Genomic DNA, 21,635 nt, shown 5'->3' with positions numbered 1-21,635 from the left:
CAGAACCAGAACAAGACAGACATGCCTTCCTGAAGCTTACTTTAGTGAAAAAGATCTACCTAAACAAGTAGCCAAGCAAATTCCATATAAAATTAACAGAATGATGCATTCCAAAAAGTGCTAGAAATCAACTATCTCATACCTCCTGCATCTAGCCTGGTGCTTGGCACAGTGGAAACTCAGTAAATATTTGTGGAATGCATGCATGCATGCATGAATTAATGCATGCGTAAATTAATGAATGAGGACCTAAAGTTTATTTCAGTGCCCTCTGAAGTCAGAAGATCACCTTGCTGGGCAGTGGATTGCCTCTGTTCTCCCAGCCCAAATCAGAGCGTGTCAGGGCCCTCTGTAAGCAATCCAGGGTGGAAAATATTGCTTCTCTTAATCTGTTAGCAACGGGATCAGATGACAACAGGCTCCAGGGAACTAATTTAAACTCATTTAAATAAGGCCCCTACTGCCTTATTAAAACTACATTCATAACAACAATTCCAACTAGAACTGTCCTTGGCCTGGGCTGCAAGGATTTACCTTCAGAGGCTGTTCCTTATTAATAACCCATTTGCTAAATTACAAGCTGTTTATCAATACAAAAGGCCAGGTCTTTAAATATTTTAACACTTAATTGCTGACCACAGCCCTCACCTCCATAACCCTTCCTTTGCATGAAAAGCTTATTGCTTAGGAAATTCTACTCCTTGCCTTCTTCCTTCTTTAGGTTTGCAGAACCTGAGACGACCTGAAGCTATAGGGTTTTTGAGCCCCACAGGAACCCTCAGGCAGCACAAGAGACAGCCAGGTCATTCCTGAAGCTGCAGAGGCCACTAGTGCACAAATAATTACTGAACATTGGAGCCAGAAATCTGGAATGTCTGGCTGTGAGCACAGGCTATGGGGTCAGATTCCCTAAATTCAAACCTCTGCCATTTACTAATGATGCTATTTACTGAATGTTAAGGGGCTGAATTGTGTTCCCCCAAAAAAGGTATGTTGCAGTCCTAAGCCCAGGTACCTCAGAATGTGACCTTATTTGGAAATAGGGTCCTTATAGAGGTAATTGAGTTAAAATGAGGTCATTAAGGTATCCTCATAAATCCAATATGACTAGTGTCCTTATAAAAGGAGAAATCTGGACACAGAGGCACACACACACAGGAAATATGCCATGTGAAGATTGGAGTTATGATGCCACAAGCCAAGAAACTTCTAGAAACGAGGATTAAAGCCTGGAACAGATCTTTTCTAGCACCTTCAGAGGGAGCATGCCACTGCCAACATCTTGATTTTAAATTTCTGTCCTCTAGGACTGTGAGACACAAACTTCCTGTTTGTTCTAAACTACCTGGTTGTAGTACTTTGTTATACAGCCCTAGCTAATAAGGACCCTGGCTAAGAGACAGTCTCAACCTCGCTAAACCTGTTTCCTCTTCTGCTGCAGCTAAGGCTATATAATAGTATGTGCCTCTGAGCTGGCCTAAAGGGCTGGGGACACAGTGTTCAGTAAAATTAGCTCCCAGGCTCTGTTGGCATCAGCTGCCCACCTAGAGCTGCCTTTTGATAGGTCCCGATGGGGCATAGACATTCTGGACTCAGTCCTGGTGGTAACTGCTCCAATGGGACCACTCGCTCAGCCCGGATGCCACCCCTATAACTTCAGATCCTCAGCTCTGAGAAAAAGCAGAGCTCACGGTTGGGAATGTAAATTCTGGAACCAACTGCCTGCGGTTAAATCCCCACTTGCCATATGTTCTACTTTGTGTCTTTGAGTAATCCATTCATCCTTTCTGTGCCTCAGTCTCCTCATCCGTAGAATGGGGCTAACCCGCTAAATCTATCTCATGGGGTAGTTATGAGAAGTACACTAGTTAATATTTGAATGTGCTCAGAACAGTGCCTGGGACCTAGAAATCTCTGTGTACGTGTTTGTTAAATAAAATTTTAAATAGAATCTGCCTAAACCTGCCAAATAACCACCGCCATTCACGGCAGGGATTTCTTTGGAAGAAATGTGTCCACACAAAAACTTGTACGTAAATGTTCATAGCCCCAAATTGGAAACACGATCTAAATCTCCATCAACTGATTAATAGATAAATAAATGTGCTCTATCTATACAATCAAATATTGCTCAACCATAAAAAGGAATGAAGTACAGACACATACTACAGCATGGACGTACCTTGAAAATAATATTCTAAGTGAGAGAAGCCTGTCACAAAAGGCTACATATTATATGATTTCATTTATATGGAATGTCCAAAATAGGCAAATTTATAGAGACAGAAAGATCAGTGGTTGTCTAGGGCTGGGCAGAAATTAGGGGATGATGACTAATGGAACAGGGTTTCTTTTCGGGGTGATGAAAATGTCCTAAAACTAGCAATGGTGACGGTTGCACAACTCTCTGAACTGACTTTTTACCCTCTAAATGGATGAACAGTATAGTATATGAGTTATAGCTCAGTAAAGCTGTTGAAACAATAAATAATAATAATAAACCTCAGTAATATTTCATAAGTATTAACAATGTGCCAGGCCCCATCCAGGTACCCATGTCTCTTCGCTGAATCTCACTTCAGCTCTCTGAGGAGCTGGGCCTTTCTTATCTTTATTTTCCAGGGACCCAGCTCCTGGATCTGGCTCTTAAGCACTACCTATTTGTGGTGAGAGCACAGGTAACCTAGAATCTATTCACAACGGGGCTATAGGCTGACCAGAGAGTAGCATTTAGGACTTAAGTGACCGCAATCTACAGTCTGAGATAAGGCCTTTGTGTCTTACACACAGGAACATCCACAAAGACCTCCCTCACCTCCTGACACACACACACTTTGTGGTACTCGCATTCAATGGGACCAAGGATCCTCTTCAACGTCGGATAAGGCAGCTGTTTTCATTGTCTTAATTATTTTCTTCTGTTTACCAATATAATCCAAGCTCGAAAAAGAAGAAAGTAAAGTTCTCCTGGAATCCCACCCCTCAGAAACAGAATTCATGTCGAGGGATTTGGCCCAAGGAGAGAGATGTCAATTCATTGGATTAGTTAAATTTTTGAAGCAAAAGAGAAAAAAAAATTTTTTTTTTTTTTAATTTTAAGTTGGGTCTTGACAGGCTGCTTCAGTATGATTTTAAAACCAATTCCACGAGCTCGACTTCAGACTCTTATGTCATCACTGGGAGACTTTGAAGAAGTGAGGGAGGCTTAGATTCTCAAGTCAGTTTTGTTAAACGGAAAAACCAAAAGGCCAATTCCTCTGGGCACTCGGATGCGGTAAAAACAGCTGATTTTGTCTAAAACTTCCCTGGCATCTGACCCAAATTGAGGGCAAGTGTTAATCTGCGAAACAAAGACAGACATTAAGTGCAGAAAACCCCTTTTGTGCTCACACAGCATGCAAGTTATGTTGAGTTATGCATCTATTTTGGGGACAATGGTGTTTTGTAAACAGTTGGCAAAGTGGCTTTGCCGGGATGTTACAGCGGTTTGGAGCCCTTTCACTGACAAGTACTGTATGGAAGATAAAGAAATATGGTATTTGAAAAATACAAATAAGTTAAATTAGAGAAGATATAGGTAATAAATATAAGAAAACCTTTCTTTCCTACTATACCCACAAACATCTATACATCAACACCTAGAGACTATTCACAGCTAGGGGAGTAAACTGAGTCCTGCTTTCATTTACAGACTGTGAAGCTTACAAAATATGTTTAACATATTTCAATAAAGGTAACGTGAGCACGTTACTAGTCCTATTAATAGAATTTTAAGTGCTACAGACACGTTTTATTTTAAAGTGCAATGATTGTAAATATTTTTGAGAACCCTAAACAGACTAAATTGAATTTACATTTATTAAGCCCATGCAATAATAAAAATTATTAATTTTCCATCCTATTGTTATTTGTCTAAGTTTTATGGCAGAGAATCACAGGTCCTCTCATTGTCCCAGGAGGGTAGGGACAGTGTCTGTTTTCTACTGAGTGAATGAATAAATAAATAAGTGAATGAAGTCCTAGGGTCTTAGAATATGTGAGCTGCCTAGAGTCTTAGACGAGGACAATTATTTATATTTAGCTGTCATTTATTGTCTGCTTAGTATGGACGAGGCCTCACCTCCTGGCTGTAGGCCACACACACAATACAATACACACACACACACAATAACACAATACACACACACACACACACTAACCACCTTAATCCCCTACATGACAACTTTATGAGGTGCATATAACCATCCCCATTTTACAAATGAAGAAACCAAGGCTCTAGAAATTCAGTGACTTCCTGAAAACATATAGCCAGCGCATGACAGAGCAGCAACAGGGACCCAGAGCTTCTGACTGTACGTCCCCAGGTCTCTTCATCACCCCCTGGTGTCCCACCTCAATTATAAATGAAGCAAAGTCACACAGCCACAGGCAACCACAGTAACAATAACAAAGACAATAATAATATTTTTAATAATAATATGTGCCAGACCCTACACTTGGAGCTTTGCATATGTTAAATTACATTTAATCCTCAGCACGATGCCCAGATTGGAAACCATGTAATCCTCATTTTAGAGATGGGGAGTAGAAGCTTAGAGAGGCTAAGTAACTTGCCCAAGGTCACCTAGCTAGTCAATATGACCCCCTGCTTCTTTCCTGACCTGGAACCGTCTACATGTAACAACATAACATGTATGAATGACTCAAGTGATTCTTTTTAATCCTTTATATGACTATAAAGACATATGTAGGTAGAGCCATATAATAAGGTTGGGCAGGACACATTCAAACCCAGAGGGTGTATGTGTGGAGTGGAAGGAGACCCCTGGGAGGTGTTGTGGTTAAAATCAGAGCTCTCGAGTCCCCCCTGTGTGGATCTAAGCCCCAGCTCTACCTCTTCCTAGCCATAGAACTTGGGGCCATCCTGTCACCTGTCTAAGCTTCAGTTTAGTAGAGATAAAATGAGAATGAGAGCTATTGGGAATTAAATGAAAAAGTATACGTAAAGACAGTACTGTGCATCCTCAATGAATGGCTGCAATCACTATCATCATTAGTGTATTTACTATTATTACTATTATCACTACCTAAAATGACAGCATTGACTTAGCCCCTAATATCCTTGTGTTCTGTCACGGGAGACTGGGTCATGAGAACAGGTAAACTTCAACGCGGAAACGAAAGGCCTTGTGTTTTGGTAAGTGGCCAAGGATTCCAGAAGTTGTGATAAAAGGTGAAATAGCCAGGAGAAGGGGTCACTGGTTAGAAGCTGGACCTTCTAGATCAGCTCAATAATTCCTTCTGATCTGGGCTCACTTCCCTTCCCATCATAGCTAATTTACTATATCCCTCCAACCATTACACAGGGGCCAGAGAATCAGGGGTCACTCACCGCCATGACCAGCTCGAATGGGTACTTATAGATGCGGACAGGAGACTGGTACTTCTGCACCATGTTTTCAAAGGAGCGACAACAGAAGCCACCTAGGCAGAGTGAGCACAGAGCCTGGGTGACAGGTGACTAGTGAGGTAGTAGCTCCCTTTGCGTGATGCTAGAACCCTGCTCGCTGCTTGCCCATGTGAGGGGCCACATTCTCTAGTACCACTCACACATCTCTGCAGCCCCCAGAGCGAGGTGGCCATTATGATAGCCAAATTACTCTGGGCCAGGACCCAAAGTCTGCTTTGCCCACTACCCACTGCCCCAGACCACCGCACTTACCCCTCCAAGAGCAAGCGATACCTCCAAACTTTCCTTGGTCCCCACCCCTTCACATGGAAGCCCCTAGAAACGCCCGTCATTGCCACTCACATGGAAACACACATATTTGCAATTCTTACACTCCCACAATTCACCACCCACGCACCTCACAGTTCGCCACAGCCATCCTGACCCTACCATACCGCCCCCAAGAATCGTTGCACCTGCCCTTCCATTTCCTCCAAGATATCCTGACACATACGCACGATTCTCACCAAATTTCATATGCACTGTCTCTGTCACACAGGTACACACATACATGATTCTCCTCCCACATGGGACCTGCCTCCCACACGCACGCAACTTTGCACACACACTCAGCTCCCTGAAGCATGCACTTACTCAACTCCACGCACGCATACAATTCCCTTGGTGCACACAGACGTCCACACACACGAGAACACGCAGCGATGCACACATGCACACACAAACAGGCGCACAGACGCACGCACGCACGCACAGGTCCCCGCAGCCCCGCTCACCCTCGTCCTCGGAGTCTCCGGGGACGCAGTCCCAGGGCAGTGCAGAGCTGAGCCCGTCGGGGACCCCGTGGCCACCTTGCCTGGAGTGCAGCGCCTGGAGAGAGGCCTGATCACAGCCGCGGAGCCTGGGGCTTCAGTCCCGCGCACCCTGAGCCGGGACAGGCCAGGGTGGGGCCTGCGGGTGGGGAGTGAGACCTGCCCTGCGGGAGCTCTCCAGGACCCGGGACAGCGGAGATCCTGGTCCCGCCTCACTCCTGAACTGGCCCCGCCCCAGACTTGCTCCGCCCACGGTATTAGGCACGGCCCCGCCCAGATTTACCCTGCCTCTTGACTGGCCCCGCCTCAGTCTTAGCCCCTCCCTTCACTTTTCGTCTGTTGTTTGACCACGCCCTCCAAGCCCAGCCCTTCCTCCAGATTGGCCACGCCTCAGGTAAGCCCGACCCCATACTGGTCCCGCCTCTAAAGCTTGCAACTCCAAGAAGACCCCGCCCCAAGGCTCCACTCCCGGTTACCTCTGCCCCCAGGCGGATCCTTGCCCCGCCCAACCTCTCTCCTCCTGGTTCCGTTTATACTTGACCTCAACCCACTCTGCCTGGACTCTGAGCCCCGCCCCTCCCACTGGCCACGCCCCAGAGCCTTCATGGCCCAGCCCCAAGTCCCGCCCATGCATCGTTCATTCACTCTGCAAAAGTTTACGGAGCACCTGCTAAGTGTCAGGCCCTTCCAGGCGCTGGAGAGTCATCAGTGAACAAAATAGACAAAAATCCTTGCCCTCGTGGAGTTTACATTCCAGCGTAGGGGCAGACAGACATTAAATAAATAAGGCAAATATATAGTATGTGAAATGGCGAAAAATGCCAAGGTGAAAAAAATAGCAGGGAAGGGGTTCAAGAAGGAAGCGGAGCGAAGGTACAACTTAAAACAGAGTGGACCAGGGCCTCTCTAGGAGGGCGACATTTGCCCATCATCCTCATTTTAGCTTGCACCCAAACTATTCCAGCCTTCCCAGGATCCCCAGGGACCCAGCCTCTCTTCCATAAGCCCTCCCTAATTGGCTGGCCCTACATAGTGTTGTCGTTCGTATATTCGTTTATTCGACATTGCTGAGCACCTACTTTGTGCCAGCACTGGGTGACTTCACCCATTCACAGGGGGAAATCAGATAACACGCATGCCCTGGAGTGGTCCACAGTCCTGGGCAAGGAGAGGGTGTGCAGAGAGACAGAAAATCCTCCATTTATCAGATATATCTTTGCACCCTGTAATGTCCAGCCTGTTTCCTTTACAATATGTATCATTCTCTGTAATCATCTTATTTATTCGTTAATTTTATTCGTGGGTTTTTGACTGTCTCTCCCAGGAGACTGTGAGTTCCGCGAGGTCAGGGACCGTGTCTGTCTTGTTCATCTGCCCCCAGGTCCGCAGGATCTTACCTGGCACACAGTAGGTGTTCAGTGTGTTTTCTTAGCTAAGGTTATCGAAGATGAAAAGGGAGCACAAAATTCCCATCCCTGCCACAAGATGGCAGCAAAGGACAGTCCACTGCTCCTGGGTCTCCATTCCAAGGGGAATTGGGGGAGATGGGTCCAGGGACGTTTTGCCGTCCCCTGGGACTCATCGAGGAAACTCACATGCTTTTCCTGGTGTCAGTGCAGATGCGTAGTGAGCGTTAACACTTAGCTGTTGTTACAGCACAAAAGCGTTAAATTGGCACAAAGTAACCACGGAGCAGGATGTTTACACCTGGAAAGATGGGCGGGAGCCGTCTGTCCCAAACTTTCCAGCTCCGGAGACTCCCTTCAGCAGGGTGCATGTTAAAATGCAGGTTCCCGCGGATCTGCAGGATACAGGGGATCCCGGGATGCTCCGAGTAAAAGCCGGCCCTGGAGAAGGAGGTGGTGCGCTCATAAGTGAGGGAGGTCCGCTCGTAAGAGCTCCTCCCAGATGTGGGCGTGCTTCCACTCCCATTCACTCGACTCCGCTCAAGCAAAATCTTCTTGGCCACCCCACCGTACACGTGTCTCCTTTGCTGCAGAAGGTGACAGCTTGCGGGAACAGCAGCAAGCGTAGGAGATGCAGGGAGTGGGCCAAGAAGAGCCAAAAGGAGCCAAGGAGAGGTCCTGAGACTGCAGAAGAGGCTCCAGGTTTCCTGGCTCCATCAGCGCCCGCCCCCAACTCCCCTCCCCCGCAACTGGAGAGGAAAGGACCAGGGTGGGGGGAGGGGTGCGACAGTGGGTGGGTACAGAGAGCTCAAAGTAGAAAATGGAGCCCAGAGGGGGATGTAAACCTATCTCCCCCTCCTCTAGCCCAAGGAAAGAGAGTTAATGTCACCCGCCCAACGTATTAGCTGTTATAACCACTGTTCTACCAGTTCATCCTACCGTTGATTGAGCACTCATTGGCACTTGCACCAGATGTCATTCTAAGGCTTTACAAACATTCACACATTTAATCCTCAAAAACAACCCATGCAGTGTAAAATGTTTTGGAACTCCTTAGAGGTGGTGGTTGCACAACATTGTGAATGCACTAAATGTCACCAAATTGTACAACCAAAATGGTTAATTTTATGTTATGTGACTGTCACTTAAATTTTTAAAAAATATTTTAATCCTCGTTTTAAAGACAAGGGAACTAAGCCACAGAGAGGTTGAGTAACTTGTTCGAGGTCCCACAGCTAGTAAGGAACTCAAACCCAGGACTCTGTTTCTTCAAAGCCTTCTTCCCCCAGAGCTGCGGCTGAAGTATCTGGAAGCTGTGATTTCCCAACCTGAACTGGAAGGATAGCCAGGCATCCTGGCCCCAGACTGAGGAGGTATCAGAAGGATGGGGTGATTCAATGGGAATGCTAGAGGCATGAAGCCAGTCCCAGAGGCAGCTTTTTCTACTTGCTGCTTCCTACTTGCCCTGCGGGAAAGACCCACCCAAAGTGCATTTTGAAGACACCAGAAACCACCCCTGCAGATAGACCACGGCTGCAGGAAATTCAACCATTAGTGATATATTTATTTGAGTAAAACATTAGGTCCAATCCAAACACAGATGACCCCAGAAGGTGTCCTGCAGGGTAATGTCCTCAGTTGAATAGCTCAGTGTGACAGCAAAAACAGGTGGGATGAGGAAGAGGGTGGAGTGAGAGGGCCTAGGGTCTAGGACCCAAGTGGCCCTCAGTCTAGGCCTTAGAATACATAAGGATTCTGGGATAGTGCTGAAGCTGGAGAGAGTGGAGCATTTTTTTTATCGTGGTAAAATACACATAACATAAAAGTTACCATTTTAACCATTTTTAAGTATATAATTCAGTGGCTTTTAGTACATTCACAAGGTTATGCAAACAGTACCACTATCTAGTTCCAGAACATTTCATCACCCCAAAAGGAAGCTCAGGTCCCCTCAAGCGGTCACTTTGTCCCTCCCCCAGCCCCTGGCAACCCCCAATCTGCTTTCTGCATCTCATTTTTGTCCTAGGGCTGCCTCTTTCTTCCTTCTTCCCCCTTCTCAGTGGAGCTCAGGGGCCTCCTGGATTTGGGGACCTGGAGGGCCCGAGGAGTCATTGTCAGGGCAGCTGTGTACAGGTGTGCAGGTTGCAGCCTGCACGATTCTATGTAGAGGTCCTGGTCATTGGGAGGCTTTGATTGCAAGCAAGAGGCGGAGTCTGGGGGAGCCTGACCCTGGGGGCTGCACAAGCAGGCCTTGCCTACATCCAAGGCCACCTCCATGGCCACCTCTGAGTCCAGCCACTTCCATAAACACTGCTTTGTTGCTTCCAGACTCCACCTGGAGCTGCTTGTGCAGTCAAGGTCCAAAGGTGAGTAAAAGGCCCTTTGAGCCCTACAAGCTCTCAGTGAGGAGGGGACAGGGCAGGGTGGTGCTGGGTGACTGAGTGGTGGGTGCTGGGGTCAAGTTGGCCTGGGTATGCATTCGGCCCTGCCACCTTCCAATATCTCTGCAGAGTATGTGGTCACAATGTCGCCCCCTTTAAAATGGGGGTAACATGGAAGTTATTCAGCCTTAAAAAGGAAGGAAATTCTGACACAAGCTACGACGTAGATGAACCTTGAGGACATTATGCAACGTGAAATAAGACAGACACAAAAGTGCAAGACCTGTATGGCTTCATTTATATGAGGTTCTTGGAGTTGTCAAATTCACAGAGACAGAAAGTAGAAGAGTGGGTTGCCGGGAGCAGGGAGAGGGGGAATGGAGCGTTAGTGTTTAATGAGTGTGGAGTTTCAGTTTTGCAAGATAAGTTGCGGAGATGGCTGCTGGCGATGGCTGCACAACAATGAAAGTCCGAAATGCCACTGAACTGTGCACTGAGAATGGTAAGTTTTCTGTTACGTGTATTTTACAATAATATTTTTAAAATCCCATTGGAAAAGTTAAAAAAAAGGGGGGGAGAAATAGCGGCTTGGAGGGGAGGGACTATCTCCCATGGGACTTAGTTGAGGGGGTGGCATTTGAGATGGTGCCATTTAGGAAAGTGATAACACTGCTTTATAGAAACAGAATTCTCACACCGTGCCCGCCACCCGTTTATAGGGTATAAGTCCATGGTTTTCCGTGTGTTCACAGGATGCTGCAAAAATTACCGCCATCGATTTTAGAACATTTTCATCCGCAGACAGAAACCCCGCACCCTTAGGAGTCACTCCCCACTGACCTTCCCCGCCCCAGCCCCTGGCAACCACTAATCTACTTGCTGTCTCTATGGATTTGCCTGTTTCAGACATTTCCTGTAAATGGAATCGTACACTCTGTGGACGTCTCTCACTGAGCATCATGTTTTCAAGGTTCGGTCATGTTATAGCAGGTATCAGAACTTCGTTCCTTTTCATGGCTGAACTGTTTTTACTCACAACACTTCTGACACCAAATGTGTGGATTTTTTCCATACCAGCAACCGATTCTCTAATTCTGGACACCAGCTGGGTGCCCTTCGATTCAACTCAATTCTGCCACTAACCATCTGGAGTTAGTGCACACCCCACGGAGTCAGACAGTGTCATGTAAGGATCCCCAGCTTTGGAGGACCACCAGCATACTGCCCGCCCTTTGGGTAACTAAAGAGGGGTTGTTCAGGGTGGCATGCCTGAGCAGAGTCCCAGGGGACAGGGAGGGGGCAGGGGGTGGAAGGAGATACCTACCGCCAGCCCCCTATGCTCTCACCTTCACCCATGACCTGCCTCAGGCCCCATGTCACCTTGATGGCAACAGAGACAAAGTCCCCCTGTGGGTCAGGATAAAAGGAACCCCCATTTATTAGTGGTCTACGACTGTTATAACAAATTATCACTTAATGGCTTAAAAACAATACAGATTTATTCTCTAACAATTCTGGAGGTCAGAAATCTGAAAACCGTCTCACCGGGCTGAAGTCAAGCTGAAGTCAAGTGTTGGCGGGGTTAGCTCCTGGAATCTCTCGGGGGACAATCCACTTCTTGGCCTTTTCCAGCTTCTGGTGGCGATGCTCTTACAACAACATAAGTATACTTAGTGCCACTGAACTGTGCACTGAAAACGGTAAGGTTTTTTTCTTTTTTTTATTATTTATGCCTTCAGCACCTGGCCTTCCAAGGTGGTCTCCCATCCAAGTACTAACCAGGCCTGACCCTGCTTAGCTTCCGAGATCAGACATCGGGCTTGTTCAGGGTGGCATGGCCATAGACCATGGACTGTGGCTCCACTGGGGCATGAACGCGGGACCTTCTGCGTGTAAAGCTGACGTGCTAGCTGCTACACTATGGAACCACATCCTGAAAATGGTTAAGTTTTATGTTTTACATATATACTTTTTTTTATTATAATAATATTAAAAAAACACATTGGAAAAAATTTTAAAAGGGAGATCAATAGTGCCAGCTTGGAGGGAGGAACCATCCTCCATGGGACTTTGCTGAGGGGGTAGCATTTAAGATGGTGCGGTGTGGGAAAGCGATAACTCTGCTTTACTGAGGGTAATTCTCCTACCATGCAGGCCACCCATTTATAGGATACAAGTCCGTGGTTTTCTGTGTTTTCACAGAGTGCTGCAGTCATTCCTTGGCTGTGGCCTCTTCCTCCACCCTCACATCAAGTCACTCCAATCTCTGCCTCGGTCAGTGGTCACATGGCCTTCTCTTGTCCATGTACCTCTGTGTCTCAAGTCTCCCTCTGACTTTCTTTTGTAAGGATACCTGTCATTGGATGCAGGGCCCACTCTAAATCCAGTATGATCTCATCTTGGGACCCTTAATTACATCTGTAAAGACCCTTTTCCCAAATAAGATCACATTCCCAGGTTGCATGGGGTTAGGACTTGGACTTATCTTTTGGGGGCCACTGCAGGCTTGGCTTGCAACTACACCCTGAGTTGGTCAGCCTCCCCTCCCACCTCTCACCCCTGGGCTCTCTCCCATGCCATCTCCTATGTCCTGGGGTTACTTCAAAAGCAAAGTTCCTGCACCCAAACTCATTCAGGCCAGGGCAGCTATAGACTCTGACTCCTCCTCCTGATTGGAAGGAGGATATGTCCCATTGCCTTTCAGCAGATTAAATGTGACACGACCCCCCACCCTAGGTCAGGTCCTCCGGGAGCTGCTGTGTGGAGTAGAGAACAGCACTTGGGGAGTGAGGACCAGCAGAGGGAGAGGCAGAGCTGTAATGGAATCAGTCAGAGACCTGGGAGAATGAAGGAGGCCAGACACAGTGCCAGAGCTGGGCACTCTAACAACGAGAGGTCAGCGCACCAGGCTGGGGTCACACCAAGGGGCTGGGAAGCGGGTGGAGGCAGAGACAGCCATAGCCCAGTCATTGAGACAGAAGACTCCAAGGGAACCATCCCGTCAGTCCCTAAGGCCTGAGCTGCTCCCAACCAGCAACTCAAGCTGCCCCTACCCCCGGGGAGAGGCCAGGGTCCCAGGCGTCCACTTCTCCTTCATGCCCGGACCCAGGCTGACTCTATGGAGCTGCCCATTGTGATAGCCACCAGCTACATGCAGCTCTTTAAATTAATTAAATGAATATGGACGTATCGTATGTTTATATAAATAATAATAAATGTCATATAAACAAAAAATTAAAAATTTAGTTGTATTAGCTACATTTCAAGTGCTCAGTGGCCACACGTGGCTAATGCCTCCCAGATACATGCAGACTATTTCATCATCGCAGGAAGTCCCATTATAAAGGGCTGCCCTGGAGTTGGCCCAGAGTAACAGAAGCTGGGCCCTTTTGAGGGAACAGGATGGACTGGGCAGGGCGGGGGCGCAATAGGCACCTCAGGATGGGAGGAGGGGGTGTTTGTCCAGAGCCAACTGGTGTTGACTCATCAGTCCTGGAGGCCTAGGCCCAGGATGGATTAGCCTGAGCTGGTGACCAGAGAATGGCCTGGGAGGGCAGCCCATGGGGGCTTGGCCACCCAGGTCCCAGGCAGGAATGTTTGACCTCAGCAGAGACAGCAGACAAAGGGCCAGGGTAGACCCAGACAGAGGCAGGCAGGCAGGAGGGCAAAGTCACCGAGATATGGAGGCAGCTCTGTTGTAAATCACAAATGGCAAAAATATAATACCTAATGGTAGGGCACTTCCTTTTTTTACTTAGTACAGCCCAGGCTTCCTTCCTTGTGAGGCCTATAGGCCTCCCCTCCACCCGCCACCTTCCTGTCACGTTCCTGACCCCTGTCCACCCTTCCAGACTATGGAGGTTTCATCATGTATCAGCCACTTCCCATTGATGGGCACTTCAGTTATTTCTTTTATTAAAAGTGTGGTTGTCTCCTTGCTTTTCTCTCCTCTTCCCTTTCCAGTCTGGGAATATGCAGGGCTGTATCTGGTTAGCTGCTATATCCCCCGGGTTGGGAATATAGTAGATGCTCCCAAAATGGATAAGTGGGAGGCATTGTGGGGGCAAGAGGTGGAGAACCCCTCCTGGGGTGGGCGAGGAGACTGATTCCCATGGACATGTCAGTGATGCACAGGAGGGAGCATAATGAGGGAACAGGGGGTCCCTCCTTCCTCACTGGGGCTCCGACCACCCTCAGCCTAGGGTCTGGCTGCTTTCCTCACCATGTCCCTGGCTCCCACTCACGACTTTGTCTGCTTGGGATGCTCCGTTGTTGGGGACACCGGTCAGGTACCTTATCCATCTATAAGTGGCCTTGAACTTACACTGTCCCCCCAACCCCACCCAAGTCCTCTGCAGCAAGCTCCCCAAGGGCAGGAACTTGTGTCTGTTATACTCGATTTGTATCCTGAGTGCCTAGAACAGGACTTGTTACATAGCAGGTGCTCAATAAAAATTTGCTGAATGAACAAATGAACCCCTTCTCTCTACCAAAATTCTCACTCAGGACCTACTAACACTTAGTTGGTTCTCCTCAGGGGACCTTCCCTGCGACCACCACTGTACGCTGACCCTCTCATTCATTCATTCACTCATTCATTCATTTAACAATGACACTGAACACTTACTATGTGCCAGGCACCCTGCTGAACAGTGGCAAGGGTGTGAATAAGGGCACTGACCCAGATTGTAGGGTTTAAATCCTGAGTCTCCTCCTGACTGCCTTGAGCAGGCATGTAATGTCTTGGAGCTTCAGTTTCCACATCTGAAAAATGAGGAGAAGAAGGGGGCCAGTTCCTTCATCTCCGTTATGGTGATGATTTCACTTTTGGTTGCTTATGTTAAAACTCATCCGATGGTACACTTTAAATACATGCACTTTATTGTCTGTCCATCATACCTCAATACAGCCAGAAAACATAGTACCAACCACCCAAGTCAAGCTCTTAGCGCAGGCCTTAGCACATAGAAAATGTTCAATGAAAGTTGTTGGAGTCTTTATTGCATGTCTGCATTCACTGAATTCTTTCAAGACACATGAGTGTCTTGGAGCAGGTACCAGAGAGTCCGCATTTTGCAGGTGGAGAAACCAAGGTTCAGAGAGGTAAAGACATTTCTCCAGGGTCACACAGCTAGGAAATGGAGGAGCTGGGATTTGACATCTGAGCTCCTTCACTCTTCCCCATTATACGAATGGAGAAGCTGAGGTTCAGAGAGGTTAAGCCACCTGTTTAAGGTCACACAGCTAGATGCATGGCAGAGCCTGGATTCAAACCCAAGTTGGCTTCAAGCTAAAACCTGATTTTATTTTGTGTTTTGCCCCTTGTGACCTGGCTCATCTATCACTCAAGTCCCCAGGCTCAGGAAAGAATGGGATCCTGACCTCCTGACCTGGGCCATCCCCAGAGACTGTCACATCCTGATCACTGGCCCCAAAAATGTAACCCCACCGGTCTGTGCAGACGTGAGCCCTGGCAGGGACCTGGGAGGCAGGCAGGGTGGGAGGAAGTAGGCTTGGGCATTGAGAGGAGGACAAGAGTTTTGGGGTTGGGTTGGGCAGCCTGTCCTGTGGGGATCCCAGGCCTGGCAGAGTCTGTCTGGCCCCACCCAGCTCTACTCTCTGCCCTGACACCATGACCTCCTTGCTGGGCCCTCCCAGGCCTTGTCTGAGAGGCCCAGGGATGGGCTTGAAATGAGGTGTCTGAAGATGTGGGGCTGGTTGTGCTGGAAAGTGGTCCAGGGTTCATGATGAGGCCTGGATTTACGAGAGGGACTGATGGGGTTCCAGCCTGTGGGCGAGGCAGGGTTAAGAGGGGTCCCCTGCTGAGCCAAGGCTTAACCCTGCAGGGGCTGGGTCCTGGAGGAAGGGACAGGGTGGCCAGGGGACCCTGGGGCTTGAAGCAGCCACTATTCAATCACTGGTGGGGAACTGTTTCAATATTTTGACAACAGACAGACATCCAGGTACACACCTGCATCCAGAGAGGGCTGGCAGGGGTCATCAGAGCAGGGACTCCCTGGGGGAGCAGCAGGGTGGGGCTGCCTGGCAAGCGGTGGGGAGGTGGCCCAGATGGGGCAGCCTGCCAGCCCCCCGCCCCCAGAGGGTAGACCCGAGGCACATTCTTAGGGAACGAATGACTCAGGGGCAAGCAGAGTGGTGACTCACCATGGACCCTTTCTGGTCCCTGCTGCCAGGACCCAGCCTCCCCTCTGGCCCCAGTGAGGGCTGTGGGGAGCTCACCAGGCCCCCAGCCCAGTTCTGAGTGTGAGTCAGCCCATCTGGGCTGGAGGCCTCGCATGATTTTCCATCCCTTGCATTGTTCTACTAGAAAAGTAAATACATGTTACAAAACACAGGGTGAAGCTGGGCCAGCCCAGTCCTGTCCCTCAGAGGGCAGGGAGGTGAGGGGCATCTATGCCAGATGCACAGGCTCTTCCCCATTTTACAGATAGGAAAACCAAAGTTCAGAGAGGTTAAGCCACCTATCCGAGGTTACACAGCTGGATGTATGGCAGAGCCAGGATTCAAACTCAGGTTGGCTTTAAGCGACAGCCTATGGGCTTTTCGCAGGATCTGAGTGTGTGCTGAATCTCTTCCTGTTCACACCTGTGCTTCTCAGGGTGGTCCAGAAACCACCAGTTTTATTATGGGGGGGGGTAGCTCTTTGTTAATATGCAGATTCCTGGGCCCTGCCACCATGAACTCGGAAGGGGGCCCTGCAATCTGCATTTGTAAATGCTCCCCAGGTTGGGGTGAGGCTGTGCAGTCGGAGATGGGAGAGTAGGCCCGCGCCCGCCCCCACCCCTGCCCCCGCCCTGGGAGGAGAGGACTCTACCGTAAGGAACAGGCCATCAGGACCTGCACATGCCCCTCCCTCTCTCCAGGGCAGGGGGAATGCTGCCCTTCTTGTTTCAAACTGGTTCACAGAGCCAGCAAGTGAGTGAGCAACTCTCCAGCTGCTGGGGAAACGATGACAGCAAACAAGGAGAATGTGGGTGACCTTCAAGAAAGTGGTGGCCTCCTGGGAACCAGCAGTTTGTTCCAGCAGTGAGAGGAGACAGGGCTCAGGGACTAAGGGTGGCCTGGTTGCCAAGGAACCGGATGGTCCTGTGGGTGCCATCTCCATGAGTTTAACCATCAAGCAAACACCAGGAAAACAAACACCCTCCCTGAACCCCGATCCCGGGTCGACAGAGGGATGAGTCACTTGGCATAAGAGGGGAACCAAACAAATCCCATCTGCCCACAGGAGGATGCTCAGGGCCAGAACGCAGCTCCCGCCCCATCCGGACTGCCCAGGACGAGTGTTGTGCACACGTGTGTACACACGTGCATACACACACATAGCCACACCAGCTCAGAGCCCAGCTTTTAGAGAATGAGGGAGGAGGGATGGTGAGGCACAACTCAAATTCCTCCCTAAATCTGCTAATTCTCTCTGAAGCTCTTGGGCGGGGCCCAGCTGAGTCAGCAGGAGCCTGGGAGGGTGGAGGGGATGGGGAGGGGGATCTGAGAACTCCAGCTGGAGCAGGCTGATTGGGAACCAGCCCAGCGGGTACAGACCTCTCAGGACCTCAGTGGCCTTTCCTAGAACAGGAGATAAGAGCTTCCTCCCAGGTGGAGAGGGCTGTTCTGCTTCATCCCATGGGCGTCCTTGGAGACAATCAGCTGAGCGTGTCAGGCACATGCCATGTTGCCTGGCATGGAATCACCCTGAATAAATGAGAAATGGCGTTAATATCATCAATGCCATGGCTATTACTCAGCAGCTGAGGCAGTAGCCTGTTTACCTCTACGTCCCTAGTCTGGTTCCCTCCCCTAAGCTAACCTGCAACTTCTTAGGAGGTATGGGGAAAAGAGATTTGGAAAGAGTCTGGACAGAGTTTGGAATTCTTGTCATCACTTGTACCCCTCAACACTATAAGCATTGAGCCTCCAGCTACAGATGTAACCCACTCCCCATTCGTCAAGCCCTCACTAACTGGCAGTGGGCTTGTTAAATGCTTAATAAATGGGAGCTCGCCCTATGAGGGGAAATGCTACAGTTGTGCCCATTTCACAGATGAGGGAAACTGAGGCTCAGAGAGGCAAAATGATTTGCCCACATTCACACAGCCAAAAGGGACTGAGTGAGGACTGCAACCCAGGTCTCCCCAGCCTGCTGTCCCTCCCCATCTCTGGAGCCCTCATCCCAGTCTGGTTTTGTAGTTGTAACTTTATACTTCCGCTCTTAGACTCTTAGAAACTGGACGGTATAGAGCAGCTCCCTTCCTCAGCATGGGTTCTATTTTCCTCAAAACATATCATCTGTAATCCACCGTATGTCTCGGTCCTTATCCGATAAGGTGGGTGCTGACAGAGGGGCATGATGTTGGGGTGAGGGGAATAAAAGGGAGGAGGCAGCAGGAAAGCTCCGGGAAAAGGGAATGCCAGACTTGGGTCTGAAAAAGCAATTCGAGCACATATAAATAAAGTCCAAAAGAAATTTTTTTAAAAATTCAAATAAATCAGAATAAAATCCAAATGCTCTAAAAAGATGTACAATGAAAATTCAGATTTCCCTCCTGTCCCTACTGAGGGGACTCATGGCTAACAGTTTCTCATGGATCCTTCCAGAAGTTTTCTGTGTGTGTACACACATATATTCTTTCCCTCACCCTCTCTCTCCCTTGCACTTTGCTCTTGCACCTGACTGCAGTATTCTGAGTCGAGGCTTCTGCAGGTCCCAGGTGGGCCCTTCACCTGTGCTCTGAAAACTTGGCTCCTCCCTGACATGTGCTCCCAGTGTAAGCTGCCTAGAGGTGAGTCCCTCGGTGACCTCCAGGCCCATCCTAACCTCAGAGCTAGGAAGAAAAGTCACTTCAGATGGAGGGAAATGCTCAAGCCCTTAGCTGCCTTGTGAGAAACTCTCCACCTGGGGGGAGGAGGGCTGAGAGAGGAGCCAGGCAGAGCCAAGTTCACAGGATTAGATTTGGCAGGAAGGTCTGTTCAAGGGCTTCCCACCTGAACAGCTGGAGGTGCTGCAGCTGGGAACCCTCTATCCTGGCTTCTCTCAAGGGGAAGTTCAGATTCCTTGGCCCCTTCCCATGCTCCCTAGTCAGGAGCTGCAGGGCTCAGGGCCCTAGAATCTGCCTGTTTACAAACTCCCCTGGGATCCTGATGCTCTGGCAGGTCCCTGTATCCTTTTTAGGTTCCCAGACCCTTTTGAAAAGTAACTTAAGGGACATCGATTTTTAAAAATTAGTAGTATGAATGTATCTTCCCCAAAACCCCCCCAAGAGAAAGGCCCTTTGCTATTTTTTATTTTTTTATTTTTTATTTTTGGCTTTCCCCTAGTCTAATCAATGTAGCAGAACTGGGCAGCCAAGGCTGGGAGGGTGCTAGTTTTTGTTGAGTGAGTGAATGAATGAGCCTATTGTGAGTGATAGACCCTCCTCCAGAAAAATGCACATATGGACACACATTTTGAAAATAATTGTAGGAGGATTCACAGACCCCCTTAAGCCCACCCACAGATGCCCTATTAAGAATAAGGTTTCATAGAGTCTCTGTAACACTGAAACCATTGTCTTTTGGTGACAGAAACAAGAGAAAGCCCAAAGTACACTAGGTGTTCTCAAACGCTGCTGGGTCTGGGACAGAGTAATCCCTTGGGAACCCACTTCCCCACCAACCTCCTTATTTTATGAATAAAAAACAGGTAGAAAAGGGACCCACATGAGGACTCTGGATGCCCAGTAGGGGTACGTGCTTCCCTCCGCCGCAGACCTCATTGCCCGCATCTGAGCCCTAACAGTCCTTTGTCCTTCATCTTGCTGCCTTCTGGCCCCTCCCCTGGATACTGTGTGCTCCTCCCTCTCAGCTGGGGTCAGAGCCCCCAGTGCCCCCCAGAGTGACGCTGAACCCTCCCAGCTGTCCGGCCTCCTTTGGCCTCACCGCTAGACCGGGTTTACTGTCTGTCCAGTTGTAGCCATCTCCACTGCACACAGGGTAACCTGGGTACACACTGGTCCCCCATCTACCCCAGGCACAGAGGGACAGTGTAACCCGGGCACAGGCTGGCAGAATTGTGCAATGTGGGTATTCTGAATCCAAATCCAACAGCTTTTATGACCAGCCATGAAGTAGTTCTATCATGCCAAAGCCTGGAGTTATTAAAGTTTCAAAGGAATTTTTGTCCGCCCTAGATGGCACGATAATAATAATGGCAAAGCTTCCTGCACATTTGGGCCAGGCACTGTGCTAACCGCTTTGTGTGAATTATTTACAAGAATCTCTTCATAAGCCTTTGGGATGGGGGCGGTTATCACTGTTTGACAAATAGGGAACTGAGTCTGAGAGCTAAGACGCATTGCCAAGGCGTCTAGCTGACCATTCGTGGCGGCAGGATCTGAACCCCGGCTGCGCACTCCAAAGCCCCTTTTTCTCAATTGTCATCAACATTGCTACCACCTGAGTGTAATTCACTAACTATCCAGGGCGCAGAGACCAGACTGTCACAACTGCCTGGGGAGGCCCCACCTGGGTATTAGCCAATAAGAGAGGCAACGGAGAGCCAGACGAGGGGCCCTCAGCCAGGGGGCGTGCCAGGCCCGGGGGTGAGGGTGGGGCTGAGGGTGCTCCGGGAAGCGACCTGTGCGCCCCTGCCTGCCTGCCCAGCCATTGGAATGCCCCTGCTGGGAAGGGGGTGTCCAGACAAGACCTCACCCCAGCCCAGGCCGAGTGCCCCACTCGCTCCGGCCGGGCCTGGGGCGCGCGCCCGAAGCGCCTGGAAGCCCCGCCCGTCCGGTGGCCCCTCCTCCGGGAAGGTAAGCACCACCTTCCCGGGAGAGGCCCCGAGAGCCCGTGGCGGGCGGGTGACCCGCCCCCCGCGAGTAGTGACCCGGCGCCCCAGCCGCGCTGCACTCGGGCTCCTGCGCCACCGTTCGCTCACCTGCGCCCGCTGCCGCCCCTCGGTGCGCGCAGGGCCCGCCCGCGGCTTAGCGTCCAGCCCAGAGCCGAGACCCGCTGCCCGCCCGCCTGCGCACCCCGAGCGCCACCATGAACTCGCTATTCAAGAAGAGAAACAAAGGCAAATACAGCCCCGCGGTGCAGACCCGGAGGTGAGGAGGCGCCCGCACGCCGCGCCCAGAAGCCCGGGCGAAACCCGCGTGCTGGGGGGCGCACTGGGCCGGGATGCGCCGCCCGGGGCGTGGGGGAACGGCCGGGCCCTGAGGGCTGCATGGAGCCGGGGAAGCACGGCCCAGGAAGGCCCAGGGGACGGAGGACCGAGCCAGGAGTGCGCGACGCGCGCGAACGCGGGGCCGGTTAAACTGGAAAGCCCAGCGTGGTGGGGATGGGGATGGGGATGGGGATGGGCTGGGGTCTCCCGAGGGAAAACACTGTATCTGGCACCAGAGAACATTGATTTTGCGCCTAGAGGGCGGGAAACTGAGCTGGAGATAGAGGGGACCTCCGTGTCCCAGGGTCGCTCTTGCGCCAGGGGACCTCCTGGTCAGGGAAGAACCGCCAGGGTGGGAAGTAGTGTATTCGGAGAACGCTACACCCAAGGCGGGGATAGAGGTGGGCT

General features: G+C 50.0%; 2 protein-coding genes and 1 pseudogene across 3 annotated transcripts in view; 1 reads left to right on the top strand and 2 right to left on the bottom strand.

The window, feature by feature from the left end:
* Positions 1–6,563, bottom strand: part of SEC14L5 (SEC14 like lipid binding 5) — a 42,574-nt gene extending 36,011 nt beyond the window's left edge. The window contains exons 1-2 of the mRNA XM_039885281.1: positions 6,244–6,563; positions 5,393–5,484 (exon numbers count right to left, since the gene is read on the bottom strand). Coding sequence (XP_039741215.1) covers positions 5,393–5,455 — 63 coding nt within the window. The 5' untranslated portion in view covers positions 5,456–5,484; positions 6,244–6,563. The remainder of the gene's footprint in view (positions 1–5,392; positions 5,485–6,243) is intronic.
* Positions 6,564–11,796: 5,233 nt separating this feature from the next.
* Positions 11,797–11,912, bottom strand: LOC120620665 (uncharacterized; annotated as a pseudogene).
* An 8,904-nt stretch (positions 11,913–20,816) lies between these two features.
* The window catches only part of PPL (periplakin), a 43,166-nt gene continuing 42,347 nt past the window's right edge, over positions 20,817–21,635 (top strand). Inside the window, exon 1 of one of the 2 annotated variants that reach the window (XM_039885260.1) lies at positions 20,817–21,168. In XM_039885260.1, coding sequence (XP_039741194.1) covers positions 21,107–21,168 — 62 coding nt within the window. In that variant the 5' untranslated portion in view covers positions 20,817–21,106. The remainder of the gene's footprint in view (positions 21,169–21,635) is intronic. The other variant, XM_039885259.1, reaches the window with a different exon arrangement.

Source organism: Pteropus medius, unplaced genomic scaffold (assembly GCF_902729225.1).
Source record: "Pteropus medius unplaced genomic scaffold, Ma_sr-lr_union100, whole genome shotgun sequence".
In the NCBI taxonomy this organism is placed as follows: Eukaryota; Metazoa; Chordata; class Mammalia; order Chiroptera; family Pteropodidae; genus Pteropus; species Pteropus medius.
The sequence above is the reverse complement of the archived record's forward strand: the minus strand, read 5'-3'. Positions and strand labels throughout refer to the sequence as shown.